Genomic DNA, 21,560 nt, shown 5'->3' on the forward strand with positions numbered 1-21,560 from the left:
TGTTTGGACGGTCGCCGAAGGCCAACGAACGAAAGCTCAGTTTAAGCAAGAAAGCGTAGCGTGTAGACGTCCAATTTGATAATTACTTGGATATTTCTTGCCATTTAGATCATGCAGAAAAACAAAGAATGGAGTAACGACGATATATGATTTCAATTATAATGATGTTGTCGTCGTCCATGATTAAATTGCGAATGAAAGAGAAAAGATCCGGAATCAAGTGCCAACGAACGTTCGTTCGAGCAATAATTGTATTTGGACGTAAGTATTAACGAACACCAACGAGCGTACGGAGGCCAACGCTAGCGAACGATAAATATCCTTCGTTGGCCGTTCGTTGGCCCGGTCTGTACGCAGCTTAAGTGACAGTCGAGCAGGCTCTATGAAATATGCAACTCTACGCGCACCTAAATTCGGTTTTTTAATCTCAGATAAGTATTACGGTTCATCAACTTCATCAACAGTCGATTGTCCCTCGATTGACGTATCGTTCTATTGGCGGGTCGACTGTTTTGTAATCGACTGTTGATAAACCGTTCAGAATCTGTCCATTTTGTATCTGAGATAAAAAAACAGACTTTAGTAGCGAGTGAACAGTTTTACATCGAGCTAATTACCATAAAGTTTTGTTAGTTTTATTACTTCCATGTTGCTAACATGCTGATTATTCCACCATCGAGCGTAAATTCAACGTTAGTCGCCACTTATATCTTTATTAAGTACATCTATGTAATCTTTAATAATAACTTGTAATAGCATAAGTTACTAAATTTACACTAGTAATAGATATATATACCTATTAGTTGTGTAACTCACCTAATTTGTTTGTATAAATGCGAGTCTTTGTCTCCCGCTAAACTGAACTGCAGTTTGGGAGTATATATACATATATATGTAATTTTGTAAGTTATACTCTGATCAACAATAAACGTTTATATATAAAAAAAAAACTTTTATGATCTATGCTCGCTTGCTTACGTCACATAACATTTCTCCTTCAAAATTTAATATCAAATAAATTGCTGCCGTTCGTTGAATCCTTATTAGTATCGCATGTTAAACTTTATTAATAACGGAAGCCAAAAGTATGTCTCACTCAAACAGCATCGTCGATCTACACGTGTAAGCAAGGGAATTAGGTATATTATTATTTTATTATTCGTACTTATAATAGCGACGACCGAATGGCGTAGTGGTTAGTGACCCTGACTACTGAGCCGATGGTCCCGGGTTCGATCCCCGGCTGGGGCAGATATTTGTTTAAAACACAGATATTTGTTCTCAGGTCTTGGATGTGCCCGTAAAATGGCAATAGGCCCGCCCCCTATTACATTGGGACTAACATAACACTCTGGCGAAAAGTGGGTGCAGCAATGCACCTCTGCCTACCCCGCAAGGGAGTACATTAGTACAAGGCGTGAATGCGTGTTTTTTTTTTTATAATAGCGTATTTCTATACCAACTAAAAAAAAAATATACCAACATAGTGTGAGGAAGTTATTACGTGGTATAAGGTACGTATAAAACGATGTTTTCCTTTTTTTAGACTAGGTAAGCGCTGGAAGTAGTTAGTAAACAGTAACTAAATTTAAAAAAAAAATTGTCTACATTATGTTGAATGAATAAATAGCTCGTAATTTTGAAATGGCGCAAAAGTTAAAAAATTATAGCGACATAAATGAAGGTTACATACATACATATATACATATGCACTCACGACTGTAATCCCCGAAGGAGTAGTCACAGGTGGCTCACAAAGCGAGCCACCCACTTTTCACAGCACATTTGTACTCTAATGAAGGTAAGTACAATAAAAAAATGGAGTTCATCAACAAGCGAAAATACGATCTGAGGGGCCAAGTTTTCTAAACTGATCAAGCAGTGAAACCTAACGCAAATTTGTATGGCGCGGAACCAATGCAACGTGTGTATGTGTACCGCTAAGGGTAAAGACAGACGGACCGCATTTCAACTGCAATCCAACTGCAAATTGCATTTCAGCTGCAGTTCTATTGCAGTCGTGTCAACAGCATTAAAACTGCACCTGAACTTGGATTGCAGATAAAATGCGGTCCGTCTGTCTAGACACTCTAGACCCTTAGTCAATTCAAAGTCTTTATACCTACACCATATAAATATTAAAAATTCTGATTAACGCTAGGTGGTGACTCCCGCGCCATACAAATTCGCGTTCACTCGCCGGTTCTACCTTTTTTGGCCTAAGATTTATTTGCCTAATCTCATATTGCATAGTAACGTTTGGTCAAAGTCTCGTTTCGCCGAAAATCGTATGGCTTAATCTCTTTTAGTAAAAAGTAATTTCGCATAATCTTGTTTAGCCTAATAATGGTATGGCCATATCTTGAATACCCTAATAATGCTATGGCATAGGTTATACAAAGCAATAATATTCGTTTGGCATTAACTTTGATGGAGCGAGCGTCTCCCTACATAGCGCAAACTGGTGCCTTGTACGAGTATTGTGGCCGCTTTGTGGGAAACGCTCCGCTTTGCTTTTGACGATAATGTGCACCTAACACGTAACACCTTTAGGTTTCGATCCCATGGGGTTTAATGGCGTTTGTTATCATTATAATGGTCATTCACTTTCAATATTTTGATCATTCAATATCGTGATTTTCGGGATATAGGAGAAAAATACCACAATCTGTACATTTACAACATACTTATTATATTATTTATTAAGATAATATTAAGAGAAACAAGATTATACCAATACGAACAATTTGAGCAAACGAGACTTAGGTGTTTCAAGTTTGTGCCAAAAGAGTTTTAGGCGAAACGAGTCTTATGCCACATAAGTCTTGGCGAAGTAATGATTCTACCAAAAAAGTTTAGACCTTACGAGTTATGCGAAACGAGTTTAGGGCAATAAAGATTAGGCGAGATGAGGGGAACCCTCACTCGCCACTACTGTAAATGAGTAAAAACTCGTAGGTACTCTTCATGATGAATGCATACTGCGAGCCAATAGATAATTGATCACTACTCAAACGGTGTAAAAACTTGCACTCCTCATTCTTAATGCACTGCGGTCTGCGAGACTTAGTGCCAATTTCTCCATAGTCGGTTAGAGCATAACCGGGTATTAGTTGTTGACTTTTGACACATCTGTCATGAATTTTATATGGAGATGACGTATAATTCATAAACCAATCCCGGTCGGTTAGATAACCGACAATAGAGCAATTGGCACTTAATATGATGATGATTGAGTACAAATCCCAAGCCACAAACAAAACACGATCATACCGGGTACCTTGTTGGCCTCCAGCCGCAGCGTGGTGGTGCTGGGCGGCAGCGAGGCGGGCGGCGCCTCCAGCCCCTGGCTGCTGCAGTTCACGGTGATGAGAGGTATGATGTTGCCGGCGCGGTCGGACACCACGTGCGTCATGGCGCACGCGCACGGCGGCGGGCACGTCTGACGCACTGACTGTGGAAAACGGTAGCGGTTAAAAAAAACAGCTGCGGGGTTAACACGACCTCCGACAGATTAGAAATCAACAATCCGTAATATATTTATATATAATAGTATGTATTTATTTAAGTATATAAGTATGATGTATGTAGTTTATTTATATTACCTATTACTAGGTATAGATTAGGTATATATACATTTGAAATTTTCTCCTTGTTATATGTTCTTTTTGTAATTTTTTGCACTTTCCCCTTTTCTTGTATAGTTTCTCTCCTCCGAGGTAGTCTGGAAGAAATTACTCTTAGTAATAAGGCCGCCATTTGTACCGTCTATATTGTACATTTCCTTGTGTAATTTATGTTTGTGTGTGCAATAAAGAATTATCTATCTATCTATCTAATCCATAAACAGCATGTTGACAAGTTACGTCACATTTGACAAGCGAGCGACGCTGCCTAAGGACTTTTTACTGCTAATGTTGGGTGAAAATCGGTTCTGCTGTTCGGCTGTGAAACGTGGAGAGTAACTTAGGGATTGATGAACAAACTACAAGTGTTCGACAACAAATCCCTGAGGTCGATCCTTCGCATCTTCTGGCCGAACACAATCCGGAACGTTGACCTGTGGAACATGTGTAAACAGACCTCCATCGAACAAGAAATCGCTTTGCGAAAATGGAGATGGATTGGCCACACCATCAAAAAAGGAGCCGAGAGCAAAGCGAGCATTGTCTTCAAATGGAAACCGCCTGGCGGCCATCGCAGACGCGGTCGCCCCGTGCATACATGGCGGCGCACAGTGGACGGCGAGCTGCGAGGCCTGAGCTGGACGGAGGCCAGAGTAGTTGCTGAGGTCAGAACGGCGTGGCGCACGCTTGTAAAGGCCCTCTGTACCACTGGGGTACCTTAGGAAAGCAATAACAATGTTCGATGGTGGTAACTCGGCTGATTGATAATGATGATTCAGTATATATGAATTCCGCCCTAATCGAAAGCAAAAGCGAAAGATTTTCCAACGCCATCGCCAGCGGCAGTGGCAGCGCTATACAGACAATGTAAAAAACTCATAGCATCTTCCACTATCATCTTTGCTTCCGTATAGGCATAAAAAAAACGACAAAAATAATAGAATGACTGATATTTGTAATGTTGTTGTGCTCTAGGAAATGTGATTGTAGTAGGGTTACTACAATCACATTGAGGTCAGCACGAGTTGATAAGAATATCACTTAAGTAAAACGGAATTATGAAATAGTTGTCCCTCATAAACCATACAGGGTGTTGCAAAAAGGGTATACTAAGCCAAAACCTACTGTGTGTTCACTGTGCAGCATGTTATATCTTTTTAACCAAAAAATTAAATCAGAATGTCAAAGTTCGTAAAAAAAATATATCATTTTCCATGGAAACTTTGTTGGTCACGTGTCTTTTTACTTTGGAGAATGAATTATTTTCTTCGCGAATTTTGCACCCGTATGTTTTGGCTTAGTATACTCTTTTTGCAACATCCTGTATATTCATTACTTACTTAGATTAGGCCAGCTTCCCGCGGCCTGATTTAACGAAGGCTGGATTCAGCCTAGCCAGGGACCGTATCGTAAAGTTATTAGGTAGTATCAAATTCAATAGATACATTTTGATTCCGAAAATCGTTGTCAAAACAAGTTCGTCAAAACAAGGTCCAATGGTCTTAAGCTGCGTACAGACAAACGAACCCCAACGAACGGATTTCGTTGACCTTCGTTGCTGCAATCTTCCCTGTATTATGTATGATAAATATCCATCGTTGGGCGTTCCTTGGGCCGGTCTGTACGCAGCTTTAGATGGGGCCTTCTGCCATCGCCTGTTCGATTCGTCGGTACTTACTAATTTCAAAATGACACAGACACACGGCACAGGAATACCGAATGGACATGACGACCGTGTGGTGTAGTGGTTAGTGGTCCTGACGGCTATTTCGAAGGTTGGGATCGGATGGCCGTATGTGAAATATCCACACATATTATTATTACTTAGTTAATAAATACCTACACGGGAATGTGCGATCCGGCTTAAGCCTAGCTTGCTCTATCACACACCGTGACAACCCACCAATGTAGCTCAAATATTCACTTCCTAGGATATTTCATTGATTTCGGCTCGTGCACGGATTAAATTCCATTCAACCATATAGGTACATATTTTGATTTCTCTGCGGGTAATTCTCGGGTGAAGCTAGTTCCTTCATTTAAGTATTCCATTATCTGCGTCTAGTTAGCATTATTAGACAACCTCTAAATAAGATTGAGCTCAGAAGTTTTTTTTTTAAATTAAGCGATAAGAAAATTGAATTGATAAGGGAGCTACTTATTATATCAGTTTAAAAATAAGTTCAAAGGTCAAGTCATCACTGGGCCTACGATGTCTTTGTAAATACGAAGTCAAAGAGGTAATTAAGTTTGGAATATGGTTGGTAAGTAGGTGGTGTTTTCGGTTATTGATATTAGTAGGTATATTGGTTCCTATTTCCCTTCATTAGTAAATTTTCTTGAATTTAACACCGTGGGTGTATGTAGGTAAATACTAAATATACGTTCTCTCATATTTATTTTAGTAACTTAAATATCTTTGAGGCAGCACTTAGCAAATTAATAGACGCGTCCTGTTTATGGTTTAATCAAATTCCAAGAACGCATGTGTTTTATAATATTACTAGCTGTACCAGCAAAATTCGCTACGCCTCAAAAAATGTTTTTTCTTTTAAAAAGTATCCTATGTGTTAATGTTATCCAGGGTGTGAGCTAAATCCATACTAAATTCCATTAAAATATCGGCTCAGCCGCTCTGACGTGAAGAAAAGTAACAAACATACTCACAAACTTTCGCCTCTAAGTATAATATTTTATATGTATAATTATCTACAACATAGGGTTTCGTAGTACAGTCAGCTTCATAAGTAGCTATACACTTTTGTACCTTGTCAATCTGAAACCGCCTATCAATTCATGGAAAAATTGACGGTTCGTCAGTTTGATAAGTTACCTAAGTGTACAGCTACTTATGCCGCTGACCGTACCCTACAGTAAGCTGAAAGATGATGCGAACCTCACGTTGAAAAGTTTGTTTATTATAACTGCTCTACTTTGTAACCTTAATTGCGTCACTTGAGCTTATTAAATACTCACATAATCATTGCACTTTGTTCGTGTACAAAACATCAAGTCAGCGAAAAACTAAAAGTATCAGAATACATACCTGTTATTTACGTTTCATAATGTCGTTATATGCATGATTGCACGTGTAAGTAAAAAATATGACCTGCCACCCACTTATACACGTATGGTTGATTCAGCACTTTGTAAATAAATAGTGAAGGCTGCTGAATCTGCTGAGGTTTGAATATAACATATACCTAGGTAGGTACCATAGGCGTCACTAAAGCAGATTGCTTACAATATACCGTAGGTATTCCCAATTCACTATGGTGGACCACCGTAGGCGTTTAATGTATACATAAACATAATGATGTACATACATTAAACGCCTACGGGGTGACTATATAGCCGTTAAGCCACCCAAGCTACGCTAGAAAGCCACTCACGAGCAATTAAATAGTTACAATTAAAGTAGCAGTGAATTACTCGTCGTCTTTGTTAAAAACGTAAATATTTTGATCAAAATCTAAATAAAACGTTACAAAAATATGGGTCCATTTGGTCACCAAATCAATCATCGACACTGTCGACATTTTGTAAGTGGAACTTTTTCATTGCCTGTGAGTGTAAATCCCACATAAACACCCTTACCCGTATAATATCCATGACCTTGTGGAGTGGTTTCCCCCTATACAGCTGCTGGTGGCACATCAGGTCTCGGTAGTCAGCGATCAGCCGCTTGACCGTGCCGTCGTCGCGCTCCATAGCCAGCCAGTCCAGGCCCCCGTCGCTGCAGTCCCACTTGTTACCTAAACGAGGAATGAAATAAAATACGGTAACGTTATTGAACACAATGTAGAACATACATAAATTATAGTACAAAAGAGATAAATAAATTTACTAGAGTCAATTTGAGACAAAGAAAAATTATGGGTGGCCGTAAAAAAAACCCAACCTTTTGTGCAGCGAAACCCTATTTGACCCTTGTCAATTGTGAAAAAACCATGCAGAAACAAAAAATAACAGGTACTTGATACTTGCTAAAAGTAACGTTGGTTGCGTCGGATAGAACTCCCGCTGATCTGTTTACTTAGCTGAGAGTCTACGACATAATATCATGATGGCAGACTACTCAGCGGTAACGGAATAACGAATGGACGGACGGACGGACGGTCGAATGGCGTAGTGGTTAGTGGCCCTGACTGCTATGCCGAAGGTCCCGGGTTCGATTCCCGGCTGGGGCAGATATTTGTTTAAAGACAGATATTTGTACTCGGGTCTTGGGTGTTGATATTTATATTTAGTATCTATCTTTCTATGTATTTGTGTAGATATATCAGCTGTCCGACACCCATAACACAGGTTCTGCCTAGCTTGGGGTCGGATGGCCGTGTGTGAGATGTCCCCACATATTTATTTATTTATTTATTTATTTATTTAATAAGGAAGATGCAGTGATGGTAGGTACTGTCAGTAACGAACTGGCAATCAGCGGTTATCAATACCATACCTATATAATCAATCATCTGCAAAATAGCACATCCCAATATCCACAGCCCTGTGTACAGGCAAGATCCACAAACTGTATGAGGTAGGTGTTTATGGCAGATCTTATATAGGAATAAATGTTAGCCAAGACAATTTAATAATGCCACTATAATTTTCCCTAGATTGACTATCGAGTGAAGGCATAGTTGCGGCGGAACATTCACAAAAGAATGGTAAGAGAGCATTCGGAGCGTCAAAGCTGAAATAAACGAATGGCGACAGAGCAGCATAGTATGCACCAATCACGTCGCTCGATTTAGACGTACTCCGCCCGCGCGTCACTCCGCATCCAAAGGGGACCTTAAAAAGCCTTGTACTGATATCTTGCAGTTGCGTGAATTGAACTGCATGTGATGCTGCTACCCCACTTGGCTATTCGTATTTGCGTATTTAAAAACTGTCATGTGTGGTTGGTATTTCCGAATTTGTCTACAAATTGCCTATTTGGCAATTATAGCCAATGGAAGTTATGGCAAATACTTACGCAAATACGAATAGCCAAGTGGGGTCGTAGCATCTGATTGTCTGCTTACCACCAAGGTAGACCTTCTGCAGTCGAGGTGGTGACCGCAGCAGTTTTGCCTTCATGTGCCGTAGCACATTATGCCGAAGGTCCATCTCTCTCAGCTTCGGCATTTGCGCTATGACTTCTCCAGGTAGCTCCCATAGGGACGTCAGGCCGTGAAATGAAAGTTTCTGCAATAAAAGGAAAGGATTTATGGATATTCTTTAATAAACTCTTAATTGTACATTAATTCCCTTGCAATTTCGTTTCCTGGAAAAAAATATTATTACTTACTCACAAAATAACGTGCTCTACTCTAGCTCTACAAAGAAAACATCACGTCACGATCCATCACGTCCCCACTGCTTGCGACCAAGGGGTACTCCTGGGGGTGTGAAGGAGACCCGTTCCTTCCAATGAAGGAAGAGTATAGAGCTAGTCTACCACGCTGGCCTAATGCGGGTTGGTGGACAAGACAACTGACCTCGATCCTGCTGGTCGGGCCGAAGTGTCCCTTGAAGTAGGTGAGGTGGGAGCAGTTGACCAGCGCCAGGTGCCGCAGCTCCGGGAAGTGCTCCTGCAGCCGCGCCACGTTGAAGCACGCGCCTGGCCACTCCAGCACTGACAGCTCGGTTATGTGCTCCCTAGTAACAAGACACATTTATTACATACACTCAATGAAAACGTTCTAGTGACATATGGAGCGTCAATGGCAGGTGGAACTTTTTCATGGTACCTACCATAGAACAACGCGGACTCGGGTGTACCCTCTACTCAATGGTACGAGGGCGGGTCAATAAGTCCGTGACTTTTATAATTTCCCGCCACTTAACTGAAAGAACAACATTGCTCCTGTCAACAGGCAACTGTCAACTGACATCTGTCAAAATTTGGACCAGTTACGTCACTTGGTTTGTGTTTTACACCCGTTCTTAGCAACTACCGCGTGATTTAATAACATAATGGAAAAACCTGAATTTCGTGTGCTCACTAAGCATGATTTTTTGCGGAAAAAAACCATCACTGAAACCAAGGCTAAGCTTGATAAAGATTATGGGGACTCTGCACCATCAATATCTATGGTTAAAGTGGTTTACTGAATTCCGTTCTGGCCGTACAAGTACGGAAGATGCCGGACGTCCATGGCACCCAGTTGAGGTCTCTACACCTGAAATGATTGAAAAAATTCACCACATGGTGTTGGCCGATCGGAGATTGAAAGTGAGAGGGATAGTGGAAGCCACAGGGATATCACGTGAATCAGTGGTTTCAATTTTGAATGATCACTTGGGTATGAAAAAGCTTTCCGCAAGATGGGTGCCGCGTTTGCTCACAAACGCAATCGAATGACAAAACTTCGCAGGAGTGTTTGGCGTTGTTCAACCGAAATTCGGACGAGTTTTTGCGCCGTTTTGTAACCGTGGACGAAACGTGGATCCACCACAACACACCAGAGACCAAACAGCAGTCTAAACAGTGGGTTTCTCGGGGTGAATCGGCGCCAAAGAAGGCCAAGGTGGGTATTTTGATGACCTCGTGAAATCTTATTTTTTGGAAGGGATAAAAAAATTGCTGAAACTTTGGACAAGGTGTATAGAGCTCAAAGGAGACTACGATGAATAATAAAAAATAAAATTATCCGAAAACCAGTATTTTCTTCAAAAAGTCACGGACTTATTGACCCGCCCTCGTACCTACGTATAAGTACGTGAGCAATGATTTCAAAAGGAAGGATGCGCCCGTCAGCCGTGCGATTCTATAAAGCTAATAGTCAAAACTCGATTCTGAATCCGGAGTGAGTTTTGAAATTGTCATTCTGTAATTTCCGCAATTTCAAGATTTTGACAAATAATGTATGAGATGACATACGTGAAGTGAAAGGTGAAGGGAGAATGAAGATCGAAGTGAGATGTCTGATTTTACAGAATCACAAAGCAGAACATTTCAAACAAATTATGACAGATATATTATCAGGTTTTGGGGCCAGCGCGAGGGTGCCATTTTCTTGAGCGGTTGGCCTTGTCCTTACGCTAGTTAACGACGGAATATCATTTTATTCGACGTAAGATTTAACCATTATTTGTCGATAGTCATAATATTACTCTCCCACCATTTCACAAGGGCTCAGTCACTGAGGAGAAGAAATGACGAAAGAAACTCCTCGAGCATCGTTACAACCTAGTAAGAAAAAATATTAAAGAAAGAAGCATTTATTTGATACAACGAAAATAATACAAAATACAAGAAACAATACTTACAGTGTAAAAAAAAAGGTTGATGTCCAGAACGCCAAAAAAGCACCAGCACAGCATGTGCTTTAAGACCCCCCGCAAACTGCAGACTTTTAGTCGGCCGATGGTTTGGTCGGGTTCTTAGTCAGTATGGAGTATCGGCCGATACATAATCGTTGAATGTGCGCACTACCATACATCTCCATACTGATTAAGAACCCGACCAAACTATCGGCCGACTAAAAGTCTGCAGTCTGCGGGGGGTCTAAGGCCACAGCGTTGGTTTTCATCAACAAGCTACCTACATAATTTATATAAATGTTTGCTCTCATGACTGCAATCTACGACGCAGTCTTTATAAGCTGTATTCAACACAGGGTGGAAAGGTAGCCTTTCAACATAATTATTTCTTAGTTAGCTAGTTAATACTCAGGTTTCATTGAAGAATTATGGGCACACCTAATATGAGATACTAATTTAGTCAGCAAAGGGCTGAAGTACTTATATTTACTATGTTTTTTTTATTTGTTACAAATAGAGTTTGACCATCTAATCAAGTAATTTCAGTCATAGTCATAGGTCAAAATTTAATTTTATTTCGGTTTAAGCCCAAAGCATTTCAGCAAGAGCCAATTTTGAAATTATCGAGAAAAGAAAATAGTTAATAAAATGTAGTGGCAGTTTTAGACTTTGAGTTAGGGACACGGAAATAATAAGTTTTTTTTTAAATATTACTTAGGTACTAGGGCATGCAATACCGCAATACCGGTATTCGTAATACCGGTATTAGGGACAAAATTCTCGCTTTTTTCAATACCGGTATTGAAAGTTAATACCGGTATTGAAGTAATACCGGAATCGGACTTTTTTAGGCTATAATAAAGCGATTTAGATATAGTATTCCTATGTACTGTGAAAGCGCACTTGTTTCCAACCGTTTAATGCAGTTTTCGGCCGTTTGATATCTACTGTTGTCCTTGCGTAAACGGACACTGGATGTAAAAATAATAATTTATTGTAAAATTTAAACTTTAATACATTTCTCGTAAAAATCTATTACAATATAATGAATTTCATAGCTTTTTCTCGTTATATTTTTACCTATACGACCTTTAATCACAATATATGCCATTTATTACAAGGAAATCTAATACCGGTATTAATACCGGGATCCCGGTATTGAGTCGCAATACCGGAATCCAATACCGGTATTGGAAATAGTTCCGGTATTGCATGCCCTATTAGGTACTTACCTATTAAGTATCAGTCTCATACATTACATAAAACAAAATATTACTGAAACGAGTTAAATATAAGTACGTTGTGCTCAAGTCTCATACTGTGAATGACAAGCAGATAAAAAAAAATCGTCGCAAAAATATGTATAGTGCCACAAACTAATCTGTTCCGGTGAGAGCGAACTAAATTGGTCCATATAATCTATGTCATGTCAATATGAAATTCATTAGTAAGTAATGAGGTATGGACCAATTTAGTTCGCTCTCACCGGAACAGATAAGTTTGTGGCACTATATGAGACTTAACGAGCGTCAAATTTAACTCATACCTTTTAGGAAATGTGCAATAACACAGAGTACAAGAAGAATATGCAATAAACGTATTATCATTCTTCGCAGCTGCTCGCATAATTATGGATTGAACTTCACTTACAGGTAAGTTCGTTTGATCATAAATTATTATTTTCATGAAATTATAAATATAAATTAAGTTTGTGAAATGTCAAGTGCCGCGGCGGCGCAGCAGTAAATCCATCAGCTAAATCCAGACAAGGCGTCTCAAATAACAGTTTCATTTTAAGTGGTTCAAGTTGCTGTTACCGCATACGAATTAACTTTGTTGTAAACATTGGATCGAATTCACAGAATGCAAAGCCTGGCTACATGTTCTTGGAAGTATTGTGTCAAGTGCTTAGTTGCAGCTTGCAGACACATTGTATTAGTTTCAAGTGTTATGTAAAGGTGGGTACTAACCAACGTTACGAGGTGTAATGTAACATTCCCAGCGAGCATGTCACGCAACGCTGTGTTCTTTAAAATCGACTGGTTGCTCGCTGGTTTCCCCGTACTGACTGCACGAAAGCTCGCTGTGTAACATGTTACAATACACCTTGTAGTTTTGGTCAGTCAGTACGTACCCACCTCAAGATAATATCGCTGAATCCACAGTTTGTGTAATGTGAGCAGTAAAGGCGGTTCTCACACTGCCACTTCACGCTACGTTTTGGGTGAATTGTGTAAACGCATGAACACACGTAGATGCGTTGTACATAAACGGACAATTTATGATAATTCTTAGTGATTGATTACCTAGTCTCTTTATCAACAGATGAGGATCCGGTATTCGATTTACATGGATACTGGATACTAAATGCCACTCCTCTGCTAACAATGAATATCTTAGTATTTTTAAAAAACAACGACTCACTGGAAGCCCTTAATCCATTCCCCGGTAATGCCTCCTTTGCACAGAAGTCTAAATTGTGTCTGAAAGCACTGGGCTGTGTGCACGAACTCCATTAGAGTGCACGGTCTGCTCAACAATATAGCTGTCTCGTTTGTCCTCGTTCTGTTGTCGTAATGAAGTCCCGGAGTGACAAGGACAGCCAACGAGAGAACGATGGAGAACTGCCATACTTGCGAACCTGCGGGCAAAGAGGATTTGAAAGGGTTAAATATAATATATTATATTGTGTGTAACAACAGTGTGATATAGGTGAGATATTTCTTTTCTGCAAAGGACTAAAAGAGTGGATAAGAAATTTAACTCGACTTTTAAGGACAAGGATATTTTACAGAAAAGACTATCCCATCAAAAACAATACTTGTCAAAAAAACCAAGTCTCGTAACTCAGTTGTTCTACGGTAAAAATTTGTGACATCCATGTAATACCAAGTCTTATCCACGCACGCATCTCAATCTTAAAAATCTTTAATGTTTTACATTAATATATTGACTCGGCCATCGCATGGACACACGTGTTAATTAACAACTGAGTTACGAGACTTGGTTTTCTTGACAAGTATTGTTTTTGATGGGATCTCATTTCTTTTTGTATTTTGTAGACAGTTCTACTTTTTCTAGGTACGTAGGTGCTTAGTTTGGTAGGTACCTACATAAATCGCAAATTTGAAATAGGAAAAAAGAATCTTTATTTTTGGCTGCGTACGTAATGTACGTAATGAATAATCGTAACTTTGATACTTCGTACTGCATCAAGTTTCCCTAATTAAATTTCAACCTTAGTTTCCAATACACAAAGTTCATTGTACATTAAGAAAAATTGACTATAAGTGGTAGCACTGGTAGCCTGATGTGCTTTGTCTGTAGGTAGGTAATCCATCCTTTGAGGATTTAATTTGCATGACGGGAATTTTTTGCTCGATTTGGCTGGGGCACTACCGTGCGCCTATATTTACTTGGTGGGGGCACTGCCGTGCCTCCAGATATGTGATTATGAAATTATTTAAGCAGTTATGTACCTATCTAGAAAACTGGACCAAAATTGAAAAATTTTACTCGAGTTGGTATATAAATATTTGAAATAAATATTTAAATATATTTAAATATTTTAGTTTTCCCTTGATTCATACACCAAACACTACTTATGTTCCAAATTTGAAGCTTCTAGGTCTGCTAGAAGTGCCTTAGAATTTTTATGATCGGTGAGTGAGTGAGTGAGTGAGTGAGTGAGTGAGTCAGTGACAAAATTAAGAAACTTTGACCCGTTATAATTCTTTAACTACTGGTTCAAATTGAATGAAATTTGAAATATACCGTGTTTTTACAATGCCTGCATGGTTAGTGAAAATTCAGTCTTCTAGTTTTATCCACAACGAAGCTACAGGGGGTCGAAAATGGCCTGAATTGCTTCGAGAAAAGGATGGTACGGCCGTGCCGCTTTTTTGCTCGACTTGGTGGGGGCACTGCCGTGCCCCCAGATTTTTATTTTAAAAGCAATAATTATAACTGCATATACATATTATCAAATTCACATAATCGTGTCGTGTGGTTCCTTAACCCTATTATTAGGTAGCCCTAGTAACTCCCTTGAGTTACTAAGGCTACTTTATAGCGTCGCCAATAGAAAACTAGAAACTGATTAAAAGTGAATTTCAAAGACAGCTAAATTCTTCAAAGTATGTAATATAAATTATATCAGGCCCTCATATTTAAGGTAGATGCCAAGTTGGGTCTGAGGGTCACACTTTGATCCACATACATATACTGCTTATATACTGTGTGTTTTAAATACATATGACAGATAAAAGTTATTTAGGGAATAAATTCTGATGTTTTGCTGCTGACTGTTGAAAAATCTGCCCTTTGATGTACTTACCTACATTTTTCAAGCTTTAGCGTTAAAGCTAGGCCAAAAAGTAAACAAATAATGCTGAATGGGGAACTCTATTCCAAATCTAATCTGGCGATCTCATAAGGATCGCATAATATCGAAATCTGTTAGCCATTATACCTACTAACAATGTTAAGGCGCAGCAAACACGTCGGTTATCTGTATGCCAACAATAAAATTTATCCTTGTGTTTTGCTGTAAAAAAACATCCAAGTAGGTATTAAGTAAATTGTTCAGGTGGCTTTTAAGTCCGGTTCATTAATTTTACTGTTATAAAAGTCATTTAATTACAGGGCGATTCTGAAGTGACAGAAACAAATTTCAGTAAGTTTCCGTTTTTACATTATTTCCTTAAGATTAAGAATCGATACCTCATCATAATAATTGGTATTATTAATAAAATACTCTCCCTCCCGCCTACAGGATTTACTCACGTTAGTATGAATGATAACTAATAATCATGGTTTAATGTTAATTTCTGACCGATTAGATAATATCTAAAAGGATCAGGGCCTTGTGGATACTATCTAATGTGGATTTCGTTTTCGATGTTTATCTGCATTTGTATTGTTACTAAGTATAATCTACCTCTGATCCGCCTGCCAATCTTTTGGTAATAACTACTGTCCAGTTTTGAAGGAGGCTCATTTCGTTTATATGTTTAACCACCGACGAAAAGAGAGGTGTTGTAAGTTTATGGTGTTTGTGTGTATCTAACTCTGGTAGCGTAGGTCCCAAACGGCTGAACCGATTTTCGATTTGCTTTTTTGTGTCATTTTAGCGGAGTCTACTTCCCGACTCCGCTGGCTAGGACATGTGGAGAGGATGGGAGAGGATCGAGCCGTAAGAAAAGCATATCTTGGTCAACCTTCTGGGCGTCGCCCGGTGGGGCGGCCGAGATACCGCTGGAAGGACGAAGTCGCCAAAGACCTGAAAGAGCTGGAAGTGTCCGACTGGTCAGAATTGGCAGTGAATAGAGAAGATTGGCGCACTTTAATGTCGGAGGCCAAGATCCACTTCGGGTCGCTGAGCCAGGGGAGTAAGTAAGTAAGTAAGTTTTTTGTGTCATAGGTAATGTTAGCCCGAGTGTTCTCGGCCATATTTTATCGAAATCGTATTAGCTGTTCAACAGTTATGCTACTTTTAGTGTTGCATCTCGGGGGCTTTTAACGATGCCGTTGGCTAGATTATTTGTACACAGAATGGGCACTGGAGGGAAACATCCTTAAATCTTCAAGTTAGCCGGAGACCCGGGGAAGCATTATTCCGTTCAATCAACCGTCCACTGTGCTTTCAATGAACCGTGCTATCGGACAAGCATTCTGTCGGTTATTTAACCATCTTAATTCTTAACCATCATCGAACAGTGTTTCAGCGAATCATGCTTTTATTGTGTGATTTCAGGGTTTTTTCATATAAAACCCCACTCCTGGCAAAAAAAATAACAACAAAAACGGTCTGCCGTTCACTTGTGATATATGACGTAAAAGTAAGTATATGTATTACTAGTTTTTCTATTTTCAATTTAGTTACCACTTATTTACCTATTACTTTTATCGAAGTTTTGATAACTTGGTACAAGAACTACAAGATAAGGGCCGATGACGTTGACTCTCTAAGGCCCGGGTCTCCTATTTACGCCGTAGTTCGCGTCCAGCGTCACGCCGTAGGCCGCGTCACGATGCTCACTATAGAAATGTACTGATGCGGTCTCCCTCACACGCCGACGTTGGCGCGTAGACGCCGTAGGTAGGCCGTAGGAAGTTGATCGAAACGTTTACGTCAAAGTCGGACGCCGCATATAGCATAAAATAGGAGACCCAGGCCTAATTAATTGCTTGGGCGTATGAAAGGTGATACTGTTTACCTCATAACGCTTTATGATGACGACAGAGAAAACTTCAGTAAGTATAGGTTTCACCTACGTGGATAACAAGCATTAAAATGAATACTGGTTAAACTGTTATCTTATTTTAATGAAAAATAGTTGAATTAATGATTTAGTAAAAAACAATTCGTTTTATCGTTGTTTTCTTATACTTAAAATATTTTTGAAATAAGAAAAAAAAATACACTTATTAGGTATTTTTCGCGAATTTTGAAATTCTGATTTCAGATTCGGGCTTAGATATAACATGCTGCACATGCTGGTTTCGGCTCACTATTTCCTTTTTGCAACACCCTGTATAATGTACAGTTATAACACAGTATAGCGCATGTATGGTTTATAAAGTTTACGAAAAAATATGTATTCCCCTTGTTACATTTAGTGCTATTAAAATTCAAATTTTCCTAGAGCATTAGGTAGGTACTCATAAGAGCTTTGAACAACTTTATTTAAGCTCCCGTTTCAATAATACAGATAGCGGGAATAAGCTGATTATGGCCAATTATCAAAGCTCTTAGTAACAATTTATTTTAATCAGCTGCTGTTCTGTACGTATTATCCTTGGCTATGGGTATTAAGTAATAAGGCTATAAGTAAGATTTATTTTATGAAAAAGGTCCACTTATTGCCTACTCTAAATGGGCTCAATTTTTTTTATAAGTAGGTACATTTGATTAAAATGTTTACACAAAATGTACGTTAATCTAATACGCTCTTAATTTACTTCAGTATTGCTGAAGGCGTCATTAAGCTAGCCTTTTTCCGTTTATTTTATTTATTTATTTTTATTTAACTCTATTATTACTACTTCATTGTACAAATATTACAAATGTGAGGAGTGATTCAGTGATTTTCTCACAGGAACTTTTTCATTGATCGTTTAGTATAATAAGTTTTACATGGTACATGGCTAAGATATTTATATTTATGCATACCAGCCGAGACGATCTGCCTTTTGAAACATTATTCGCAATTTTTATTTACTAAAATTAACAAAAAAAGTACCTACTTGTAATTTTATTACTGTAAAAAACAAAATGAATATATGAATATATTATATGAATAATGTAATAAGTATTCCAATAAACGATAGTAAATAATGAAATTTATTCATGTCTGCGTAATAATTTTATAGTATTCTGATGGGCGGGCGGGCGCATTTTGTTATGGCAAATTGAATGTTGACATTTACTTAAATGAATGAATGAATGAATAAATATTTATTTCATACCCCATTTACACTCTCGCCTCGGCCCTCGCCTCCTCGCTCGCCTCGTCACTCGTGCGGAGGCGCGAATGTAAACACCCACTCGCGTGTGACGCGAGTGGGTGTTTACACTCTCGTGCAGAGTTCAGTTGTCTTTGAGCTAGCAACGATGGAGGACGTCGAAGTTTTAGCCGCAACAATAAAGAATTTATGTATGATCACCGATTACTTCGCCGTTTATGGACCGATTTTGAAAATTCTTTTTTTTATCTATTGGGTTGAGATCCCATGTGGTCCCATTTTTTTCAAATTTTGATTCCACCTCCAAGGGTGGGTAAAGGGTTAAAAACAGGCTATGAATTTCCATTTTGGGTACCTATTAACCGATTGTAGTTAATGAAATTTAGAAAGTAAATAGGTACTTACCTATATTTTTAACATTAAAAAAATATGATGGTGACCTTGAGCTGATCTGATGATGGAAACGGAAGGTAGTCAAGGGAACTCCTCAACGGTAGGTATATAGCAACTACTTCGTGTTTACTACTGACTAGTAGGACTTATAGGTATCATTTGCTTCTTAATTTTGATTGTCAATTATTGCAAATAAACTAAGTATAAATAAGTAATAAAATAAAATAATGATAAAAAAAACTACTTCAAAAAACCACTAAGACGTAAGAAATAATTTAAGGTTTAGACATGGTTTAGACCTATTCTATGTGACAGTATTAATATATCTAAGCAGGTAAGTACTGCTTTTATTTCTTACGTTTTAGTGTTTTTTCATTATTATTATTTTATTGAAATATTAACTTATATGAAATTAAATGTTTCGTCTTGCGACCAACGCATTATACAACTGAGGAAAAAACACTACGTTATAATTATATGACGACGAACACAACCTGCGCGGCACGATGTAGAAGCCAGAATGAAGCGGACGCGAGAGTGTAAACACCCGCTCGCGTGCGACGCGAGCTCGACGCGAGCTCCTTTGACTCGTGCCCCAAAAACCGCTCCGGACGCGAGCGCCGCGAGTGGCGAGGCGAGCGAGGAGGCGAGCCACGAGCGTCTGTTCACACTCGCGCCTCGCCCCTCGCCTTGTCGCTCGCCTCGCCGCTCGTGCGAGAGTGTAAATGGGGTATCACAAATAAGCTTTACCTAATACATCCCAAAAAAACCAAGTAAGGTAACGGGTCCATATATCGCGGTATTCAAAATGGCGTCCTTATTTCGAGTTATATTTATTTTCATGATTATTACTCATTTTAATAGGTTTGGATACTCTAAAATTACATTTAATCGTTCATTATCTTTAACTGAAACTACTTGATGTAGTAAATATGTTTAAAATTGCCTAAAATTACTAAAAACTCATGTAATGTGCCGTGTGGGCGATGCCGCCATGTTTTTCATACAAACGCGACCCGGCTTACGTAAGGCCAGCCATATTTCATAATTGTGTTTTTTAATATTTATACGACGTTCAACTTTGTAAATAGTTTATATTTAGTTTATTATATTCTTATACTTAGATTAAATTTTAATTTTAACTCTTTTTAAACTAATTTAACCCCTTTAAACTCAAAAACAAAATACCTCGGTATAAGGGCCTGATTTTTATACGTTGTTCCTAAATCTCGGTATAAGGAAAAATACTATGTCATGATTTTTAGCTTATAACTTTACAAATAATAACATTTGAAGTATATGCTTGATTACATAATAATAATGATGAACGTGACAAGCTTATAACCTAATTCGGCGGTACAAAATATCCTCTAGGAATCTTAATATGACACGATAATTGTTGACGCAAAAATCATGGTTACCTAGAAAACCTTGACTTAGTATGTATATTTGAAATGATAAAAAACAGTGTTATTTTATGGCTATTAACGTAAGTGATACATATTTTTACCAATATTTTATGCATGATTTGAGTAACATATCTATGTTGTTTCTAAATCGATAATTTGATAACTCGAAATATGGATTATTAAAATACTTGCTGAACCCCTAATTTGGAGTATGACATTTTACATTTTACATAGGTACCTCGGAAATCGGAATATGACTCTACATCACACCTTCGCAGTGTCATCCGATGCCGTCATCAATCAAACCATAAAATCAAGATGAATTAGCGACTTTCTTCCTAAATTTAAAAGGGGTCTGGATAGATATGCCTGACTTTACGAAACTACTACTAGATACGAGTACTATACTTATTACTCTTTTTAAAAGAAGAAAGAAAAAAATTACGTAGACGTAAAACTTTATTTGGGTGAATAAAATAACACACACGACGGTTGAGTTTTTATAACACTTATATACACAATTGCCTAATTTCATTTCTGTATTTTATTTCCATTATCCTTCTACTTCGTGGTCTGATGGCCGTTGTAATATTGTTATCCCAGAATTCCCAGATAAATGAATGTCCTGTATACTGCATTTCATGTATGGTTTAGGGGTCTGGTTGATTTTTTCATTTTCTTGTTGTTGTCACTGAAAAATAAAGTAAGTAGGTAAATTGTATGGATAGTTGACAGAATTAAGCTTATCCTTATAAGTAGGTACCCATTTTCACAAAACTTAGTGAGTTTAGAAACGAAAACGCTAGAACAAAACCTAGGTTAGTAACTAAACTGATGCCAAATTACTGATAAAAACATAAAAATATTTCCATTTTACGTAATTTCCTAAAATAATTCGCACACAAGCTTACCTTATCGATTTTCCAATTGCATATTGCAAATAAAAACATAATAATTTAATAAAAGATGTTTGTTTTCTAATGTAAAGACTTAACATAAATACGAGTACTTTCAAAGAATAGCGGCAAACTTTTCGGCGGAAAATTGAACATGGCGCCGGCGCGCCTCCAGTCCAGCGCGCATGCGCCATAGAGATGTACCTAGTGCAATGTTCCTTGCTTCCGACCTATGCTTGAATGAAAAAATAATCGATGCTGGATCGATTCCTGGGTAGATACTTTTATTATAATCATATTCGTTTATGGTAAATACATTAGGTACTCATCGGAAATTAGTAAGGTATTTGTGCTTATGTAAGTATTCGATACTTTTCCTCATCCCTTACACATCTACTTTTATTACGTATCATCAACTTTTAAACATTTAAGTAAGAACATAAAATATCGTGGAAAAAATTTAGACCTTACTTAGATAAAAACTATAGTAAAAAATGTTTAAATCATTCGAGTTCAAT

The 21,560-nt window shown here is 38.3% G+C and overlaps 1 protein-coding gene across 2 annotated transcripts in view; it reads right to left on the reverse strand.

Moving 5' to 3' along the window:
* Positions 1-21,560, reverse strand: part of LOC105384445 (protein singed wings 2) — a 94,976-nt gene that overhangs the window by 68,769 nt on the left and 4,647 nt on the right. For both annotated transcript variants that reach the window (XM_038115410.2, XM_048622833.1), the window contains exons 2-6: positions 13,302-13,518; positions 9,110-9,269; positions 8,654-8,816; positions 7,224-7,381; positions 3,281-3,454 (exon numbers count right to left, since the gene is read on the reverse strand). In XM_038115410.2, coding sequence (XP_037971338.2) covers positions 3,281-3,454; positions 7,224-7,381; positions 8,654-8,816; positions 9,110-9,269; positions 13,302-13,518 — 872 coding nt within the window. The remainder of the gene's footprint in view (positions 1-3,280; positions 3,455-7,223; positions 7,382-8,653; positions 8,817-9,109; positions 9,270-13,301; positions 13,519-21,560) is intronic.

Source organism: Plutella xylostella, chromosome 8 (assembly GCF_932276165.1).
Source record: "Plutella xylostella chromosome 8, ilPluXylo3.1, whole genome shotgun sequence".
In the NCBI taxonomy this organism is placed as follows: Eukaryota; Metazoa; Arthropoda; class Insecta; order Lepidoptera; family Plutellidae; genus Plutella; species Plutella xylostella.